The 22436-nt window shown below is 46.5% G+C and overlaps 2 protein-coding genes across 2 annotated transcripts in view; one reads left to right on the forward strand and one right to left on the reverse strand.

The window, feature by feature from the left end:
- The window catches only part of LOC122930557 (zinc finger protein 585A-like), a 337659-nt gene that overhangs the window by 92160 nt on the left and 223063 nt on the right, over positions 1–22436 (forward strand). The window lies entirely within an intron of this gene.
- On the reverse strand, positions 1136–12682 carry LOC122925033 (gastrula zinc finger protein XlCGF17.1-like). Its single transcript, XM_044276569.1, has 2 exons — positions 12629–12682; positions 1136–3122 (listed from the first exon to the last, which is right to left on the reverse strand). The coding sequence occupies exon 2, from the start codon at positions 3049–3051 to the stop codon at positions 1906–1908; it is 1146 nt and encodes a 381-aa protein (XP_044132504.1). The 5' UTR covers positions 3052–3122; positions 12629–12682; the 3' UTR covers positions 1136–1905.

Below are 22436 nucleotides of genomic sequence, written 5' to 3' on the forward strand. Positions count from 1 at the left end.
TGCTCAGTATATTTAAAAATATATATACTTTATTAGATCATAAATTGATAAAAATTCACCCACCGATCCATTAACTAGTTGAGTCAGGGGTTCCATGACTAGGGCAAATACCTATCTGTATTATTTATATATAAGCTAACTATCAAATGTAATGACACAGGAAAGCAGAGAGCATAGCAATAACACTGCTGTCTCTCTCAGATCTGCAAAATACTGAATACAAGGGCTGCTGGGGATGTTCTTATATAGTAAGGGGTAGGCAACTTTCCTATTGGTTGCTAGGGATGTTGCTAAGCTCAGACAAAAACATTGCAGCCTTCTCATTGGCCCACAAGCAAGAAGGGAGGGTACTGATGAAAAAAGAAAAATCTAGAATATTCAAAATTACGAATATATATCACTATATTCTAAATATTCGCGAATTATCGAAGTGGCAATATTCGCGATTCGAATATTCACACCCAACACTAGATTCCATATCCATAATATTACATTCTGGTAAGAGTTACACTTGAAAGATGTTGCATTTGGAAAGACCAAGTATCTCATCATGTATCTGGGCAAGAGGACGCATTTCATCTTGTATCCAGGGTAGAGGCCATCTAACCAGTGCATCATTTTAATTATACAGTTTTCCCCAATAAACTTATCCTTGTAATCATTTACATACATCATTATATTTACACATAGAAAGTTTCCTTAAATCGCAACTACTCCTTCTTGATAAGTCATTTTTTTGTCAGTGAGTGTACGAAATACTAATAATTCATCCACATGTCTCCATTCATGTTCTGCAGGTAATGAAGGAGGCAGGACTACATATGAAACACATATATGAGCATCACTTGGTCACTGAATTCATGTTCCCATTATTTAGGCGTTAATTAACAGATGTGACATCACAAGCGATTCCCACCACCGATATATCACTCAGCTCCAGTATCTAGATAGGATTACCATTAAACCGCAGGAATGTACATATAGGGGTTAATTATCACCGATCACCCAGTCAGATAAATCAGTGATATAGTCATCATGCCACTAATATCACTGTCTCTGCACAGGACGGTTAGTCTGTAAGAGCAATGAAGGTCACAGCGCTAGAAGAAAGTATATGAGCCAAAAAGACAATGTCTGTCAGTGACAATAGAAGATTTTATTTTAGCTTTAAATACTGTTTTAATGAAATATTAACATGTCTATATATCTACATACATTATTACATGGAGCGTCGTTACTTCCCCCCATGTCACTCTGGACTGTCCCGCAGTGTAGGTGAAGGTGTGAATACAGAGAAAAGAAGCAAGATTCATGGGGACAGTTCATCTTCACTGCTCTGGAAGTAAACAAGGCTCTTCTTCTTTTCCTTATATCCACAATACTTTTCCTCCATAGTCCTCAGTCACCGTTGACCTCAGAGAAATATAATATGGTCTTTTGGCAGATGCAGGAAAATTCCACCCAAAAAATAAATATTTTTATTGGCCTTTAGGCTGTACCTACATGGCGAAATGTTATGTGATATCAAAATCACAATGTCGCATTGTGACACTGCCTCTAATTGTCAATGTGGTCAAAATATGATGCTACGTGTCATGACAGTGACAAAAAATCCAATACTTGAATTTTTGGTCCCAGGTCATATGTGACATTGCTATTGTAGAACACAATGCTAGTTTTTTTTTTATACCGAAATCTTAGCTGTAAAATAGCTGCACAACAGCTATCGTGTGACTTTGTCACATGTTACATGTTGCCATGTGGCCTCAGGTTACTGGCCTGTGAATAATAGGACTTAAATACATTTTTATTGTATTTCCTATATTCCCAAAAAAAATATGGTTTCTTCTGATGTGATGAGTTTTAGAATTTGTTTTCCTTAGAACACTTTCAGCATATGAAACATCAAAATGCCTTCTCTCCTGTGTGACGTCTCCGATGACGCTTAAGTTTGGCTTCAGTATTAAAACATTTCTCACATTCTGAACATGAATATGGTTTCTCTCCTGTGTGAGTTCTCTGATGTCTAATAATTTGTGATCTTGTTGTAAAACATTTCCCACATTCTGAACATGAATATGGCTTCACTCCTGTGTGAGTTCTTAAATGTGTACCTAGATGTGATTTATCTATAAAACATTTCCCACATTCTGAACATGAAAATGGTTTCTCTCCCGTGTGAGCTCTCTCATGTGTAACAAGACTTACTTTATTTGTAAAACATTTCCCACATTCTGAACATGAATAAGGCTTCACTCCTGTGTGAATTCTCTCATGTCTCACAAGTTGTGCTCTCTCTATAAACCATTTCCCACATTCTGAACACGAATGCCGCTTGTCTCCTATGTGACTTTGCCTATGTCTAACAAGACTTGATTTAAATGAGAAGCACTTCAAACATTCTAAACATGCAAATGGCTTCTCTCCTGTATGAACTCGCTGATGTCTAACAAGACTTGAACTCACTGAGTAGCACTTAAAGCATTCTGAACAGGAATATGGCCTCTCTCCTGTGTGACTTCTCTCATGTCTAACAAGATGCGATTTATCTCTAAAACACTTTCCACATTCTGAACAGGAATACGGCTTTTCTCCTGTGTGAATTCTCTCATGTGTAACAAGATGTGATTTCTTTGTGAAGCACTTCCCACATTCTGAACAGCAGTATCGCGTCTCCCTTGTGTGAATTCTTCCATGTGTAGAAAAGTTTGATGTTTTTTTCAACTTTTTACCACACTGGTACCTTTTACCTCCTTTCTGGCCTGTACTTGTGGTAACAATCTGTAATTGGTTAGGAGAAGGTTCCTCATGATTAGAGGGATTATGTGACAGATCTGTACTGTGGAGTCCTGGATGTACATTAAGTGTAATGAGGTTTTCTCTGGAAGAGCACGGCATGATATCTTCATCTTCTGCTTTATAAGTTAGTGATAACATTATGTTTTCCTCAGAATTCTGGTCAGGAGAAGGTTCATCATGGTTAGGGATATTATTTGATACTCCTGGAGGTACAGTAAGGGTAATGAGGCTTTCTCTTGAAGAGTGCAGCATGATATCTTCATCTTCTGCTTTATAATTTAGTAACAATATAACATTTCCATTACAATTTTTACTGGGGTTTTCTGTGAAGATAAAAATTAGAATTTCTGATTTCTTTCCAAACTACAGAGTAGACAAACATAGATCATTTCTATTAGGGCTCATGCACACGACAATATGTATTCTGCGGTCCGCAAAAAAAACCGGATGACATCCATATTGCATCTGTTTATTTTTGCCAATCCATTGTAACAATGCCTGTCCTTGTTTGAAAAAGGGACAAGAATAGGACATGTACTATTTTTTCAGAGGAACGGACTTGCGGACATAAGAAACGGAATGCACACTGATTTCAGTTTTTTTTTTTTTATGCAGACCCATTGAAGTGAATGGTTCCGTATAAGAGCTGCAAGAAAAAACATAAAACACGGAACAGACGCAGAAAGAAAATATGGTTGTGTGTATGAACCCTTAGACTGGAAGTGGATCCAGGAGAAACTAGAGGTCCAAATTATTCATTTGCAATTCACTCTTGACTTTGGTTCAAAATATTGCACAAAAAATGTACCAAAAATGTACAGCCTTATAAAGCTTTGTGCAAGTCCAGGATTCTAGTCTACATCCGGTCACCACTTTTATTAAACAAAAATTTGAAAAATCTGACTATGACTGGCAATCAAGCCTTCTTACCTTCTCATAACACATTTGGCCCTTCAATGCCAAATGGGCACAATGTGCATACAACATGTTAACCTAAAAAGGATCCATCACCACATTCCTTAACCCAAACTGCATTGGTTATTAAATAGATCTCTTAAACCTCATGAAGCTGGTGGATTCACTAGAAAAAAAAAACATGCCATAATGTCCACATACAGCATAACCGACGAGCTCTTCTAAGTGTACCTCCTCCCCTGCTGAAATCTTACACATGCTGCAGCCTCCCTTGGCTCTGCAATGAAGCAGCAGCATTTTTAATTAAGGCTTCTAATTTCATTTGTTCCTTTATTTTACTGAAACATGCACTGAACATGAATGAGACAGCAGCAGGGGAGGAGGTGCACTTATATGAAATTATCAATTAAGCCATAGGTGGATAGAGAAAGAATTTAGCTCTCATGAGCATTCTCACTCTCTAGCTCGAGTCATAATATGCTGTGATAATATTCTAGGCTAGGAAATGTTTCCAATTTACCAATTTACCAGAAGGGAATATTCAAAGGCTTTCTGCCTGTAATAGGGAAGGTGTGATGCGAAGCCCAGGTGGCGGCCTTGCAGACCTGGGAAGCAGAAGCCTGATGCCAAACTGCCCAAGAGGCCCCGACCGCCCTAGTGGAGTGAGCGGTCAACCGAAAGGGGGGAACCCTTTGCAACATAGGTCTCCTTGACAGCCGACCGAATCCAGCGGGAGGTGGTGGCTTTGGAAGCTTGCAGACCCTTACGAGGTCCATCAGGAACGACAAAAAGAGAGAGTCTGAACACCTAAAAGACTCCGTTAACCAAAGGTAAAGGCGGAGCGCCCGAACGACATCCAGACGATGAAGGGATTTCTCCCTGGGATGAACGGGATTAGGACAGAAAGATGGAAGGACAATCTCCTCATTAATATGGAATAAGGACACCACCTTGTGGAGAAAGGAGGGAACCGGACGGAGGACCACTTTGTCCTGGTGGAACACAAGGTAGAGAGACTTGCAAGAAAGCGCAGCAAGCTCAGAGACTCTGCGGATAGAGGTAATCGCCACAAGGAAAGCGACCTTAAAAGAAGCGAAGGAAAGAGAGACATCCGTCAGTGGCTCGAAAGGAGAGAGGACTGAAGAGCGTCAAGGACAAGGTTCAAGTCCCATGGCTCCACAGGGGAACGACAGGGGGGAGCACGGTGAGCGACCCCCTGGAGAAAGGTCGTCACCTGAGGACGGGAAGCCAAAGTTCTCTGGAAAAGAACGGACAGGGCCGAAATCTGACCCTTAAGAGAGGCCAGACGAAGACCTTTGTTAAAACCAGCCTGGAGAAAAGACAGGATCCTAGGCACAGAAAAGCAGAGAGGGTGAAACTGGCCAGATTCACACCAGGCAAAATATGCCCGCCAGGTACGGTGATAAATCCTGGACGATTGGGGTTTGCGGGAGTGAAGCATAGTCTGAATGACAGACTCCGAGAGACAGCGGAACCTCAGGACCGCAGCCTCAATAGCCACGCCGTTAAACGCAGTTGAGGTAAATTCAGGTGGAATAGCAGACCTTGGGAAAGGAGGTCGGTGCGCAGAGGAAGCTGCCAAGGGACGTCGGCGAGCAGAAACACGAGGTCTGCGTACCACACCCTGCGGGGCCAATCCAAAGCCATCAGGATCGCCGAGACAGGAGCCTCCTTGAGGCGCTTGAGTACCCGGGGAAAAAGCGGAAAGGGAGAGAAGAGGTAAAGGAGGCTGAACTGAGACCAAGGAAAAACCAGAGCATCCACCGCCAGAGCCTGAAGATCCCGGGACCTGGCGACGTAAGACGGAATCTTGTGCTTCAGACCACAAGCGAACAGGTCCACGTCTGGGGTTCCCCACCGGTGACACAGGTGTCGAAACACCTCCGGATGGAGGGACCACTCGCCCGAGTCGAGGCGATGGCGACTGAGAAAGTCTGCCGCCCAATTGTCGACCCCGGGAATGTAGACTGCCGAGAGAGCTGTAACGTGTTCGCAAGGCTTCCCTGAGGACAGTCCCACTTCTGGTATCCCCCTGGTGATTCAAGCAAGCCACGGCCGTGGAATTGTCCAACTGAATCCAGATCAGAAGACCGTCTAGCAGGGGAGTCCAGAGGCAGAGGGCAAGGAAAATGGCCCTGAACTCCAGGACATTGATCGACAGGGAAGACTCCTCCGCTGACAACTGCCCTTGGGCAGTGAGGGACCCGAAGGCAGCCCCCCAACTCATCAGGCTGGCATCAGTGGTGATTACCTGCCAACCTGGCAGAAGGAAAGACCTGCCGAAAGAGACCATGCGAGGTAGCAGCCACCAACACAAGTTCCAGCGGACCTCTGAGGGAAGGCAGATCAGGCGATCGAGGCCTGATGGAGACTTGTCCTACCTGGAGAGAAGGGTTAGAGTTAGGATTGTCTGGTGTGCAATTGGGCATAGGCAATTGCCTCGAAAGAGGCCACCATGAGGCCCAGAACCCGCATACACGTCCTGATGGGAAGAGGGGACGGTTCGCAGAGGCGAGCCACCCCCAAATGGAGAGACGTCACCTTGACCTGGGAAAGAAAGACTCGCCCGGGGCGAGTGTTGAAGATCATGCCCAGGAAGGACATCCTCTGGGTGGGGACCAGGGAGGACTTGGGAAAATTCACCAGCCTCCCAAACTGGGACAGAACTGAAAGGGCAATGTGGAGGCTGGACAGGTTGTCTGCGCGGGAAGGGGCCTTCACCAGAAGGTCGTCCAAGTAGGGAATCACCGCAACTCCCCTGGTATGCAGAAGTGCGATGAGGGGAGCCAATACCTTGGTGAAGACCCTCGGGGCAGAAGCCAGACCGAAGGGCAGGGCCACGAACTGAAGATGCAGTGAACCCACCGCAAAGAGAAGGAATCTCTGGTGGGAAGGGGCAATTCCATGGAGGCATCACAAAGGTACCGGGATGCTTGGAGAATTTGAGAGGCGAGGGCAGGAAGCTCGCCTTGAGCAGAGTCCAGGGGAAAAGACCGGATGAGTTGTTTGGTCCAGACAATGCAGGCCTTAGCCACCCAAGACTGCAGCAAACGCTGGGCGGATCGCGGACACTGCTGCGACAAAAACAAATTTGTCTAAAGAGTCAATCCTCTTGTCAGAGGGATCCGACAAGGAAGTCGCGTCTGCCAAAAGAAGGGTGTTCGCCTTGGCCAGGCACGCCACCTGGGGATCAACCTGAGGTGGTTCATTCCATAGGTTGACTGACTCCTCTGCAAAAGGAAAAAGAGCGTCAGACGCCTTGGAGAGTTGAAGCCGTCTATCAGGGTGACGCACTTAGCCAGAAGTGCGTAGAGGTCCGCATGGTTAGGAAAAACCAAGGCAGGGCGCCTGGAATGGCGGAATGACACAGATTCCTGGGCCAAGGAGGAGGGACCCTCCTGCATCCGGAGAGCATCCCTGACTGCCTTTACGAGATCCAGACATAGATGCGCTCTGCTCAGATCCGGAATCAAAGTCAGAGGTGTCCCCAGGAGCGGCAGAAGAGGAGACTTTGCCGGACTCAGACTTATCCAGGGAGTGAACCGAGGAAACCGAGGATGAGCGGGACCCAGCTGAGAGCACTCGAGGTTGCTTACGGGACCTGGTGTCAGATCAAGAGCGAACCCTGACCGTGGGAGGTTCCCTTACTGGGGGTGAAGGCAGCCGTGATTTGGGCCGGCAAGCGATCCAGCGACTGCACAATAGATTGGGAGAGACTGGCAAGGTTTCCTATGGCTTGGGACAGGGACGCGGCCCAATCAGGGGGTTCGACACAGCAGTGCCGGCTGGGGCAACTTGGGAGGGCCTGAGAGCCAAACACTGCGCAGACGGGATCAGATTGACCGCACGGCATCTTTTGGTTGCAGCGAGTGCAAGCAAAATAAGTGACAATCGCAGGAGGGGGATTAGGGACAGGGTCCTGTCTGGCAGAGGACATAAGGGCCAGGATGGAGCCTGTAAGAAAGAAAAACAGCCAGCCGAAGCTGTCCTACCGGACCCCAGGTGCTGTGTCCCAAAGATGCAGCAGCGGCTATAGAAGGACTGTGCGCCGGACTCGGATGGAGACCTGCGTGAGGTGCCAACAAGATGGCGGAGACCTCTCTCCTCGGAGTCTCCAGCAGAAAGACCCACCCCTCGGGCAGAAAGCCCATGCCAGGATGGGATTGGAGAAAAGGAAAAAGCTCCTCCCACAGTCCTCCCCAGGAAGGAATGTCCATAAGAAGCACGGTAAACAGCTAGGGGGCGGGACAATTGAGGCCAGGTAGGCCAGAAAAAAGCCGAAACCCGCCGGGAACTAGATAAATGTAGGGTGGGTGGGGGGGCCTGGAGGAAAAGCGACGAACGAAAAAGAAAAAAAGAGGGGGGCCGGAAAGAGCCAGGAGCCAAGCGGTAGGCTAGAGAAAACCGAGGCCTATCCCGCCAATCCCCCAAGAGAGCTGGAAAGAAAGGGGGGCAAAGGCGCCCAGACTATGAAGTGTCACGGATGGTGTTGCAGAAAGCTGGAACTTATAAATAAACATCCGACTGGCTTGATCCCAAACTAAGGAGCATATGGGTGAGCCCTATAAAACCCCTAGAGCTCTCCCTGACTGCTATGCCCATGCAAAGATCTTTATGGTAGAAGATTGCATGCCCACGTACCTTTTACTATATGACACCTGAAAACCCTATAATAGTGAGGGGACACGACAACCGGCTCCCTGCACTTAATACGGACGGAGTCAGGGTCACCTACAATCAAGCCAGCAAGAAAACACAAATAAAGGAAACAGATTTATCTGAGGAATAAGGAGAAGCAGGCTCCAGCAGTGAACACAATCCAGGAAGAAGTATAAACCGCAAAGTGAGGCAGTATGGGAGGAAATATAAAAGGAAGAGGATTAGACTAAATAGGTGACACCTGGGAGAAGGAGATGAGAAAGTGAAACCAAAACAAAGAACATCATGAAGGAGGTAGAGAAGGACATCTGCCAGATCTTCTCACAAAGCTGGCGGTGACATGAAGATGGAAGATCCCCCCCCCTAATACTGGGAGAACTGGGGCCCGCTACTGGGGAATTGAGGTGCCAGGGGGCTATACTTACCCTCAGACATCTTCAGGCGCAGCAGGGTCGCCCCATCGGCAGACTCAACAGGGGGACCTGGGAATGCCGGCATCCACTGCAGATGCAGTTCTGGAGACTGGGCGACCGGCTAGGTACAAGGTACGTGCCCGCAGGGGGTGCAACTAAGGAGGAAGTCCACCATGGAGCCCCAGCCTGCTGAACACTGTGGAAGAAGAAAAAAGAAAGAAAAAAGCAGCAGGACCAGCAAAGAAAAAAAGAGAAGGTCATGTCTGCCTCTTATGACACTGGAAAAACTGGCTAGCTTCAGCATGTGCAGTGGGCATAGCCTAGATGGGTGGAGCCAACACTTTTCTTTCTAGTGTCAGCCTCCTAGTGGCAGCTGGGCATATACCCATGGTTCTGTGTCCCCCAATGCCATTTACGAGAACAGACCTGAGCCATTTTGTTACTAATAAAACAAAGACGTTCTTTGAATTGTTTGGGATCCACAACGTGACAAAATACTGCAGTGATTCTCTAAGAAGCCATGTGAACGCTCTTAAGGTGATCAATGATACCGCAGAAAGAGGAATTGCTCTGATAAAAAAGTTTAACCAATCGGTCAGGGACGAACAACAAAAACAATTCTTGTTGAGGATAGTCGAGCATCACAGAAAAGTCGTCACTGAGATAACAAAAGAAGGGATTGCATCGTTCAAAGTTGATTAATAGAACACATGTTTTGCCTGTCATGCTACCTATTAGTCTTAGTGTCTAGTTTTAATATTTTTTTAAGTTTGTGATTTCTAGTTTTCCCAATAAAAGTAATTAACATTGAAAAATCATATTTTTTGCCTACTTTTACAAAATTGATCAAAGTGTGCAACCTCTAAATATTAGCTAATCTTCTTGGCATATATATCTTTTACATCACTGAGACTCGGGGCGCAAGCAAAGTTTTAAAACATTTTAAATTAATTTTTTTTTCCATTACAAAATGAAACACCCTACCGTACAGTTCTGGAGTGTATTGGATAACACTGGCATAATGCTGCCAGTGTTATCCAATACATTCCAGAACTGTAAGGGCTGTTTCACACGAGCGGATGCCGTGCGCGACATCCGCTCCGTGAATGACAGCCAAGACCCGATGCAGACTGCAGAGGCACGGAGCATTAACATGACTGATAATGCTCCGTGCCTCTCTGTGATCTCTTTACTACGAAATCACAGTGAGATAAAGTTGTCACTGTGATTTTGTAGTAAAGAGATCACAGAGAGGCACCGAGCATTATCAGTCATGTTACTGCTCCGTGCTTCTTCTGTCCGCATCGGGTCTTGGCTGTCATTCACAGAGCGGATGTCACGCACGGCATCCGCTCGTGTGAAACAGCCCTAAGGGTTACATAGCACCATAAATCAATATAATGCTATGCGACCCCGTCAGTGCTGGGAGGTCAAAAGTTTGGCTTAGGGCTATACCTAAGGGCATTTTTTATGAAAGTTCCTTTGTTTTCACCCATTAACCTGAACACAGGGATCTGACTTTACTTCCTGGAGTAGCCCCAGTGTGGTTCACAGCTGACCTACAAGCAACAAAGGATCAGGCCATACTTGTAGAGAGAAACAGGCCGAGGTCAGTGCAGGCAGACTTTGTGTATATCCGTGTAACAAGTCCCCAAGTGGAACTTAAAAAAGTTTTTAAAAAAATTATATATAAATAGAAAATTTACTTTCTACTCATTTATGATTAGTTAAAAAAAAAAAAAAAAAAAAATTAACTACACATAATTGGCATTATTGTGTCCGTAGCAACCTAATCTATGAAATCATCGCATTCCAGTAAAATCTGCGGATCAAAAGCCAAATGGAGCACCTTCCCTCCTGAGCCCCGTTGTGTATCCATACAGCAGGTTATGGTCACACATGGGGTTTTGCCATACTGGTGTAACAATTTTTGCTGTGCTTTTTTTCCCAGTTACCCTTTGGAAAAATGAAAAATTTGAGCTAGGCTACATATTACCGTTAACTAATTTTTGATTTTCATGCCCAACTGTAATAAAAAGTCTATGAAACATTGTTGGAATAAAATGCTCACTGCACCCCGATATCATTGTAGTTTCCAAAATGGGGCCTTTTGGGGGCATTTCTAATGTATCAGCACCTCAATGGCCTCTGCAACATGAAATTGTACCCGAAAAATGTCCTAAAAAATGGGGAGCCTAAAATCCACAAGGTGCTCCTTCAATTTTGAGGCCGTTATTTGACTTAAGTAGCACTCTAGGGCCACATACTGTAAGGGATATTTATAAAAACTGCAGAATCACAGAGTAATAAATATGAAATATTAGCTCTATTTTATCAGCTGCTGCATTCCCCAAAAAATTATTAAATATGAAAATCTGTTTCTGTATTTTTGGACTGCAAGACACACTTTTTCCCCCAAAAAATGGGGGAAAAGTGGCAGCGAGTCTTATAGTCCAAATGCTAATAACCGCTTCCATTATGGGGGGAGGGCACTGGGAGGTGAGGACAGTAGTGCACTGTGTCTACTCACCCTCCCTAGTCTTATAATGGGTCCCGCTGCTGTATCCTGACCATGCACAGCCGCAGGACGTAGTGCACGTAGGCGCGCACTATGATCTGACGCTGTGTGCAGTCAGGTCATACTACATAGCGGGACCTGGAAGAAGCGATGGAGCAGTGTGTCCTGGATCTGCAGCACTGTCCGGAGCAAGCAATGTAACTTTGTAACATCCGATCTGAGGCTGATGGGGGCTGAGGGGATCCGATCTGAGGATGATTGGGGGTCTGATCTGACTCGGATGGAGGCTGGGGGGTCTCATCCAAGGATGATGGAGCTTGGGGGTCTGATCTGAGGTCTGATGAAGAATGGGAATCTGATTTGGATAAAATTGTTGCTAAACTTATAAGCCTGTTAACCTCTGTGGCAGTGGAGCTGCCAGAAGGCCATATGAGAGCTATTAAAGGTGTCTCTCACCCAGAGGAAGGTAGGTGAGAACAAGAAAGGCAGGGAAAATAGGTTTTTCCCACTGTCTGCAGCAGCCAGGCTGGTAATTAACAGTATTATCAGCCAGCTGTGGCGCTCGGATAAATGTGGGCTGAGCGCCTCAATCAGGGCTTCCAGTCGGTGGAAGGAGCCGGCTGCGCCAAGGCCTGTGGGAGCCGGGACCCCTCTAACCCTGGGTAGGGTAAGCACCGTGCTGTGTTTTGGGGTGCTGGGTGGTGGACCCAGATCCTGATAGAGAGGGAGAAATACGGTGTAGTCAGTGGCCAGACGGACGAGGATTTGTGTTTATGATTTATGTTTGGACTGCTGGAAAAGTGACAATAGAGCTGGCCGTGGCCAGTTTGCACCCAAATCTGTTGGTTGGAGTGTTAGAGTGGCTTCTTGAGGTGTGCCAACCGTCTAAGGTGAGAAGACGGCGATCCTGGAGAGCTAAGTGACCCCGAGTTGTCACACCTCACAAACTGTATTATGTACCATATGTCCCAACATAAAGTGGACATATGGTAAATATTAAGTATTTATTAACTATTTTGTCAGATAGCAGTCAAAAAGGAGTCTTGAAAGCAGAGAATTTTTGGAAAATTGCAAATTTTGTTACATTTTCATTTAATTTGGGATTTTTTTTAATTAATAAAAACTAAATATATTAACCAAAATGTACAACTAACATGAAGTACAATGTGTCACAAAACAGAATCGCTTGGAAAAATAAAAGTGCTCCAAAGTTATTACCACATAAAGTGATCAGATTCTCCTCCTGCCCTGAAGGCACCAAGGACAAAATCTGAAGTCACTTTCTCCATTCATGATTCCATACCTGTGGTGATCTCTCCTGGAATGTCCTCCTCCACCTCACTCTTACACGGGGGATCGCCCATCATCCTCTCTTCTTCATCCTCCACTGTAATATCAGTCAGATCTTCCCCCTGATTTGTCATCTGTAACAATTCAGTACAATACAGCGGACAGGTGGGAAATCTAACAGATCCACATGAGAGACCCCCACAATCTATGACCCCTCTATGACTGCAGGACCCCCCTATATAGATGTGTATAGGGCTCAGCTCCATCTACCTGAGGATTCTCTGGGACCTTCTCCTCTGGACAGTACAGGGAATACAGAGGACGGGGACATCTCTCTGGTGGATTTCTCCTCCTGGATCCATCTGTGGAGACACAAGCACACAGTGACTGAATACATGGCCTCCTGTAGATCTGTCTATAGATCAGACACAACAACTACTCCCAGTCTCACAAGAAAGCACTTAAAGAAAGCTCTAAATCTATCTGACGACATTGGTTTTCTCCGAGTCCCTGACAGAACCATGAGCGAGACTGCCGCCCTACTGGACAGGAACAGAAACCTCTGAGACACAGCTTCATTTGAAGGATAGTTATGTCCTTCTTGGGTTGATCCTGCTGACAGATGTCTTTTTATTGATAGATTTTTATTAAATGTACACTTATGGCAGAAACAACATAAAAACCTCTAAATGGAGAATACGCCACAAAAGAAGTTGAAACTGCGGCAAAACTTGGGTTGGGAATTTCATGGACTCCATGTGGCTTTCACATTGTTGATGAGCAGTGAATTTCTAAACTGTGAGGTTAATAAAAGGCTCATTGGAAAGTGTCCAGACACCGCCATGTCCCTGCACTGCGTTACGGAGGTGATGAAGCGGTACCGGGCCGGTACTGACTAACAGGATGTGAATTACAATTTGGATCTGTTTCTCATCTCGGATGGTCGGCAGTTATCTGGGGATTAGAGGGAGATTGGATTTACTTGATCTCCTCGTATTCTAGAACCAGCAGAGCGACAAGTAACACATTAGACCACCTACTTGTTCATTTTGTGTCACATTGGCGCATCTTAAAAGGGGTTGTCACATTCTGCCATTGCTAAGGCAAGGTGGTCAGCGCTCCACTGTTTCAATTGCTCCCATTGCAGTGCATTGGGGCTACAGATACAGTGAAGAACAAAAAGCTATGCTGTTTCCAAGTTAAGCCCCGCCCCCGCAGAGCTTTCCTGTTGTCTACTGTCTCCATATGGAGGAACCTTACAATCCCCGCGATGGACAGATTATAAGAGCAGCACAGATCAGCCACTGGTTATCTAAGAGCACGTTCACACATGGCAGATCAGCTGCAGACATTTCTGTGACTGTCCCGCTCCTCTGAATGTGGCTTGTAATAAGGGGGGATCCGACCTCCTCCTCCAGTCACATGTAGCAGGTTGTATCTCCTCTACACCCACATGAAGGGTGGGAGAACTACTGGACACTCACTATGATGGACTCTCCTTCTATAAGTAATTTATTTTTCTTGAGGTTACACAATAAAAATAGGAATTCCCCCATTGATACTTGCAGTCTTTTTTTTTCCGCTGAAACCACCAAATGTTATTCTAGGGGACAACCTGAATGTGGAGATACCGGATACATGGAATATTTTTCACATTTTAGTACTTTTGACGAATACAAAATTTTCTTGGAAAACAGTAACATTTGTGCTTCTGCATTCCAAAACTGGGGGCTGTCACAAAGGGAGGTTAAAGAACGAACTGGGAGTAAGAGGGGAGGTCACATAATCGGAGGGAGGTCCTGCAGCAGTGTTGAAAGTCGGAATCTTTACGTCACGTGACCGCCACTCAGAAAAGGGAGTCACAACCCAAAGTGAAAGTCACTTGTCTTAGGAGGACAGGTTTAGAGCCATGTTATTTCCTTTTTTTTACTACAAAACCACTTTAACCATCATGAAGGAAATCATCAAAATGTCTGCTGACGAGCCCAAAATGATGGTTAACCCTTTCCTGCACAATGGAGTACAAACCGGATTCCCAAAAAGTTGGGACACTATACAAATCGTGAATAAAAACTGAATGCAATGATGTGGAGATGGCAAATGTCAATATTTTATTTGTAATAGAACGTAGATGACAGATCAAACGTTTAATCCGAGTAAATGTATCATTTTAAAGGAAAAATACGTTGATTCAAAATTTCACGGTGTCAACAAATCCCAAAAAGTTGGTACAAGTAGCAATAAGAGGCTGGAAAAAGTAAATTTGAGCATAACGAAGAGCTGGAAGACCAATTAACACTAATTAGATCAATTGGCAACATGATTGGGAATAAAAAGAGCTTCTCAGAGTGGCAGTGTCTCTCAGAAGCCAAGATGGGTAGAGGATCACCAATTCCCACAATTTTGCGCAGAAAGATAGTGGAGCAATATCAGAAAGGTGTTACCCAGCGAAAAATTGCAAAGACTTTGCATCTATCATCATCAACTGTGCATAACATCATCCGAAGATTCAGAGAATCTGGAACAATCTCTGTGCGTAAGGGTCAAGGCCGTAAAACCATACTGGATGCCCGTGATCTCCGGGCCCTTAAACGACACTGCACCACAAACAGGAATGCTACTGTAAAGGGAATCACAGAATGGGCTCAGGAATACTTCCAGAAACCATTGTCAGTGAACACAATCCACCGTGCCATCCGCCGTTCCCAGCTGAAACTCTACAGTGCAAAGAAGAAGCCATTTCTAAGCAAGATCCACAAGCTCAGGCGTTTTCACTGGGCCAGGGATCATTTAAAATGGAGTGTGGCAAAATGGAAGACTGTTCTGTGGTCAGACGAGTCACGATTCGAAGTTCTTTTTGGAAATCTGGAACGCCATGTCATCCGGACCAAAGAGGACAAGGACAACCCAAGTTGTTATCAACGCTCAGTTCAGAAGCCTGCATCTCTGATGGTATGGGGTTGCATGAGTGCGTGTGGCATGGGCAGCTTGCATGTCTGGAAAGGCACCATCAATGCAGAAAAATATATTCAGGTTCTAGAACAACATCTGCTCCCATCCAGACGTCATCTCTTTCAGGGAAGACCCTGCATTTTTCAACAAGATAATGCCAGACCACATTCTGCATCAATCACAACATCATGGCTGCGTAGGAGAAGGATCCGGGTACTGAAATGGCCAGTCTGCAGTCCAGATCTTTCACCTATAGAAAACATTTGGCGCATCATAAAGAGGAAGGTGCAACAAAGAAGGCCCAAGACGATTGAACAGTTAGAGGCCTGTATTAGACAAGAATGGGAGAGCATTCCTATTTCTAAACTTGAGAAACTGGTCTCCTCGGTCCCCAGACGTCTGTTGAGTGTTGTAAGAAGAAGGGGAGATGCCACACAGTGGTGAAAATGGCCTTGTCCCAACTTTTTGGGGATTTGTTGACACCATGAAATTCCGATTCAACATATTTTCCCCTTAAAATGGTACATTTTCTCAGTTTAAACTTTTGTTCCGTGATTTATGTTCTATTCTGAATAAAATATTAGAAGTTGGCACCTCCACATCATTGCATTCAGTATTTATTCACGATTTGTATAGTGTCCCAACTTTTTGGGAATCCGGTTTGTACATGTAGTCCATCATGACAGCACAGACACAAAAGCTGTGCCCCCATAATCCCCAGTGGGTGTGTGGAAGTGACTGACCGTCATGTCCTGCAGGAACAGCCGGGATCAGAGAAGAATCTGATCAGAGATCGACATCAGCTGGATAAGGAGAACACTTCATGATGGGATGAGGACATCTCCAATCAAAGAGCAACGCAGCAGCCGGTGATCAGATTCTCCTCCTGCCCTGAAGGCACCAAGGACAGAATCTGAAGTCACTTTCTCCATTCATGATTCCATACCTGTGGTGATATCTCCTGAAATGTCCTCCTCCACCTCACTCTTACACGGGGGATCGCCCATCATCCTCTCTTCTTCATCCTCCACTGTAATATCAGTCAGATCTTCTCCCTGATTTGTCATCTGTAACAATTCAGTACAATACAGCAGACCGGTGGGAGATCTAACAGATCCACATAAGAGACCCCCACAATCTATAACCCCTCTATGACTGCAGGACCCCCCTATATAGATGTGTATAGGGCTCAGCTCCATCTACCTGAGGACTCTCTGGGACCTTCTCCTCTGGACAGTCCTGGGAATACAGAGGATGGGGACATCTCTCTGGTGGATTTCTCCTCTTGGATCCATCTGTGGAGACACAAGCACACAGTGACTGAATACATGGCCTCCTGTAGATCTGTCTATAGATCAGACACTTCTCTCAGCTCCTTCACTTCTAGGTTTAGTGATCGGAGGAAATAATAATATTCTGCTCCTCACCACCCGTGACGAGGTCTCAGCACCTAGCAGGCCACAAGACTGAAGCCTGGTCTATGAGTGCCCTACCAACCAAAAAGGTGACAGGGCATCATCACTCTTCTTATATAAGGTAAATTTGTATATGTAAATGGAGGAAATAAAACAACTACTCCCAGTCTCCTCTCCCCAGGCACGGAGGAGTTGGAGAAATCTGTATCCCCCTTCAAGTCTCCTTTCCCTGGGAAGACAATTCCTTTCTCCTAAGGAGCTTTTATGGTGAATGGGGGGGAAAATATCTGATTTATTTTCCATAAGCCCCTGACAGCTCCATTGGAGAAACTGCCGCCCTGCTGGACAAGAACCTGTGAGATCACTGAAACCCCCATCCTCCTCTGTAGGAAGATTCATTAGAAGGAAAGTGGGCACTGATTATCTGGTGACTATGGTGTCTGTTGGGGTAGGGGTGGGGGGTACATATATATATTTTCCAGGAAAATGGGTAAGAGTAAGGATCTGTCCGACTTTATGGCCAAAACAAGATGTGCAGAGTACTAGGTCAAATCATCTCCAGAGCGACCAGTCTTGTAGTGTGTTCTGGGTATGCAGTGTTTAATACCTACCAAAAGGAACCCAAGGAAGGATAACTGGTTATCTGGTATCAGGCCCAAGGCTCACTGATATGTGGAGGGTACGGAATATCTGGTCCAGTCCCATAGAAGACCTACTATAGAGCAAACTGTTGACAACTTTACTGCTGCCGATGATGTCAGGACACATGAATCATGTTACATTATGTGGACAGACAGGACCATGTGTGTCACTTACCTGGGGAAGAAATGGAACTGAGGTTCCAGGTATTATGTGGATGGCCAGGTGGGTGCGCATTACATACCTTGGGAACAGACAGTACCAGGTGCACAATGGGAAGAAAATAAGCTGCCGGAGGCAGTGCAATGCTCGGTGCAATGTTATTACTGGGAACTTTGGCTTCAGATTCCCAGATCTCAATTCGAGCTTCATCTGTGGGATTTGCTGGAAAAATAAGACTATCCATGGAGGCCGCACCGAGCAACTTACAGGACCTGCCTTAGAAGATGGTGTCCTCTTGTCTGTAGACCTGGGCTATGGTCACTGAAGTGAGGAGAATCGCTCCCAACTCCCTCCCATGGTGAGAATCCTCCTCCTGAGCCGTATTCTACCTCCCCTGAAGTGGGAAAGATGCAGGTAGCTCTCATCCTGACCGACTTGTATCTGAGGCAGTTACTATGGGATTCCTTTTACCCATTGCCCTCCGTCGTCTGCTGAGCTGGAATCTGTCCACCTCCTGTTCTGTCTACTCCACCTTATGTCATGTCCTGTACGCCATAATGTTTCTTCACTTTGTGGGGCACTGATGGCGGTTGGGAACGTGACAACACTTCTAACTGACCCTACACTATTCCTGGGGGGAGTTTATAAATGAGGGATGTTTTGGCTCCACTCGGTGTGGAGTGTCATAAATATAGGAGGATAGGTCATCAGTGACAAAAACTCAGAAAACCCCTTTCAGATTAGAAAATTCACAGCCATAACTCATGTTTAGAATAATCCACCAAAATTCTCTGGAAGTCATGGAGCTGGTGACTTTTGTGTATACAATTACCCATATGACTCAGGAGGGCAAAGGGGCTGAGCCTGAAGCCCTAAATATGTATCATGAACTGACAAGCCAGGGTCAGAACGTGGAGGTACGCCTAGCTATAGGTCTGGCCAAGTTTACATTGAGTGTGTTCCTGTGAGACCGTTGTGGGCCAAGGCTTAGGACAAAATCTAAGGGCTTTGTTCTGGCAGTTCCCTGGTATTCACCCTATACAGGGATCCGGACTTTGCCGCAAGGAACCAACCAGGCCGCTACCTCTTGAAGCACCTCCTGGTATAGCTGGCTGCTAACCCACGGGGTTCAGAGACACCGGTGCAAAGCACCAAGGACGCAGGCAAAAAAGTGTAGTCTGAACACAGTCCAAAATACAGACAGGCCGAGTACTTGCATATTCCAAATAGCAGTTCCAAGGTCAGGACAGGCTGAGTACGAGTGTAGTCCAGGTCACAGTTCCAAGGTCTGGGCAGGCGGCGAGGAGCAGAATCGGTAGACAGACAAGGTTCGGTACATGGGAATTCAGAAGAGATCACCTCAAAAGCTCAGACGAGGAGGAGGATCTACATCCCAGCTAAATAGGGAGGCCGATCGGCAACCTAACCAGCGCCTGGACAGAGGCAGGAGGAACAGATTAAGGGCTCAATCACCTGTATGCGGATCCGTTTTTTGGGAACAGTTCAGCATGTCTGCAAAAAAAAACAAAACATTGCCTTCCGTTTTTTTGCTGATCCATAGACTTCAATAGGGCCGTGTCCTGATTTTTACTGACAAGTATAGGACATGTTTCTTTATTTTTTTTTGCCGAGCCGTGCAATGGAAGAAAAGGGCCCCATAGAAGTAAACAGCATCTAATCCGCAAAAAAACTGATCCACATTTTTTGCGGACAGCATACGGTCGTCTGAATGAGCCCTAACTCGCATAGTGCTGGAAGGAGATCATTGGTCCCAGGACCTACAGGAACGATGCCTGCACTTGCCTGAAACAGCAGGACAGGGGCAGATACGAGGCATTCTAACTGCGGTGCTGACGGATGGTGGCTCCGTGGTGTGTGGATGTGAGGACGTGTTTGGAGGGGAAGGGGGGGGGGGGAGGGGGGGAAGGGGGGGGGTAGCTTAATTCTTTGGTAGTCTTTAACGTAGGCGAGTGTGGATGCGGAGTTTCCCCTTACAGTCACATCCAAAGTTATGGGTGCAGTGAGTGCCAGAGCGACCCCTTGTGGCTGGTTGTGTTGTGTGTGCGATTTTGGGACAATGCGGTAAAGGAGTTGTCTGTTTTTTTTGCTATTGATGTATTGATGACCTATGCTCAGGAAAGGTCTACAATATCAGATCGGCGGGGGCTCTGTAGTCCTCACTTGAACAGACTGAGCCGTCCCATAGCAGTGAGTGGGGACGCCATGCTTGTAATTACACTGCTCGTCGCTGCTATCGCTGTGGCGATCAGGAAAACCAAGCAGAGAAGGCAGCGCTCGTATGAGAGCTGCCTTCTCTTTAAATAGCTGATCGGCGGGGGTGCCGGGTGTTGGACCGCCGTCGTTCGAATATTGATGACCTATCCTGAGGACAGCTCGTCAGTAAAAAGCAGCAGACATGAGGAGGTGCAAGGCAAACCCAGGAGGCGCCACTGAGTGACTGCAGATCTGAGACTGAGAATGGCCACCACAAGGGAGTTACAAAACTGTGGCTGAGAAGCAACTCACTACCTCAGGGACTGACCCACTGCGGGCAGACGAACCACGGCCTCAGGGTGGAAGACACAGAAGGCCACATTAAAGAAAGCCACCGAGTCATCCAGGAGAGACAGACGACGGATCCTCTCCTCCTTCCCTAGTAACTGGACCACGAAGGTAATGAAGAGCTCACCAATCATCTGCTGCTTCAAAAAGGGGCATCTGCCCCAGACATCCCCAGAAGCTCCTGGAGGAGAATGAATCCAGCAGGAACCTCCTGAGATCCTTCAGGTGAATGGAGCCTATTAATATGTCTGACTTATAAGGAAATGCAGGGACCTAATGTGATGTTTAAAGAGTCTATGGAGCTCCTCCATTACATGTCACTGCACACACGTGTATACACTGCACATGACGGGTCTTACCTTGTGATATAAGAGGCTGGTGCTCCTCCATTACATGTCACTGCACACACGTGTATACACTGCACATGACGGGTCTTACCTTGTGATATAAGAGGCTGGTGCTCCTCCATTACATGTCACTGCACACACGTGTATACACTGCACATGACGGCTCTTACCTTGTGATATAAGAGGCTGGTGCTCCTCCATTACATGTCACTGCACACACGTGTATACACTGCACATGACGGCTCTTACCTTGTGATATAAGAGGCCGGTGCTCCTCCATTACATGTCACTGCACACACGTGTATACACTGCACATGACGGGTCTTACCTTGTGATATAAGAGGCTGGTGCTCCTCCATTAAATGTCACTGCACACACGTGTATACACTGCACATGACGGGTCTTACCTTGTGATATAAGAGGCTGGTGCTCCTCCATTACATGTCACTGCACACACGTGTACACACTGCACATGACGGCTCTTACCTTGTGATATAAGAGGCTGGTGCTTCTCCATTACATGTCACTGCACACACATGTACACACTGCACATGACGGGTCTTACCTTGTGATATAAGAGGCTGGTGCTCCTCCATTACATGTCACTGCACACACGTGTATACACTGCACATGACGGCTCTTACCCTGTGATATAAGAGGCTGGTGCTCCTCCATCATGGCCTCCTTGTACAGATCCTTGTGTCCTTCTATATACTCCCACTCCTCCATGGAGAAATAGACAGTGACATCCTGACACCTTATAGGAACCTGACAACACAATGACACCGTCACCACCCAGACCCCTCCAGTGCTGTTACTGGAGAATTTCCCAGCATTCCCAGCAGTGTCACCTCTCCAGTCAGCAGCTCCATCATCTTGTGGGTGAGCTCTAGGATCTTCTGCTCATGTATCAGGGGGTGAGGGGGAGGCTCTGTGATGGGGTGAGAGGTCCTGCTCCGCCCTCCTGACTCCTGGAGATGGATGATGGGAGTCACACCGTCCCCCGATGTCTTCTTCACTATTGTGTACTCCTGTGGATGGAGAGAGACACTTAGAGAATAAACCCTTCAGGGGCCATGTGCTCTCCTCCAGCCCTTTCCTCCTGGGTACAACGTGCCTACTCACCTTCTCATGGCTCCTACAACATGACTATTGGTCACTGGTCACATGACACATCACTCACTATACTTGGGGGCTGATCTTCAGGTTCTCCATCACTTGGAAGGTCTGGAGGCCGTTCTCCAGGACCCTGGACTCTTCCTATCACTTCCTATGATGGATTCTCCTTCCCGATGTCTGACTTGTTACAGAATACAATAAAGAGGAGAGAAATCTAGAAACGTTTACCTCTCCGCTCAGCAGGGAGATGATCTCCAAGGTGAGGTCTAATATTCTTCTGCTGATCTCCTTCCTGTCCATCCTTGGTGGTCATTCAGGAGAAGAGGAGAGAACTGGAGGAGCTGGAGGCTTCTAGTACTGCAGGCGCCTTTATGAGAAGAGGAGAGGAAATCATCCAGGGGACAAGACCAGATGTCACCTCCAGAACCGCACTTCCTGAGCCTGGAGGGGCCCCGCTTCTCAGAGCCCCCACCACATGGATTCCAGGGGCCCCAGCATGGAGATTTCTGGAGGTTCCACAGGAGATAAATGTCTGATAGATGCAGGTCCCACCTCTGGGCTGTGCTCAGCTGTGTCCACAACTCCTAGAGAAGAGACTGGAGAGAGCTGAGCTCAGGCCAGGGCC

This window comes from Bufo gargarizans, chromosome 1 (assembly GCF_014858855.1).
Source record: "Bufo gargarizans isolate SCDJY-AF-19 chromosome 1, ASM1485885v1, whole genome shotgun sequence".
NCBI lineage: Eukaryota > Metazoa > Chordata > Amphibia > Anura > Bufonidae > Bufo > Bufo gargarizans.

Coding starts and splice junctions, on each gene's coding strand:
- LOC122925033 (XM_044276569.1), bottom strand. CDS start 3,051: ATGCTGCACTCTTCAAGAGAAAGCCTCATTACCCTTACTGTACCTCCA.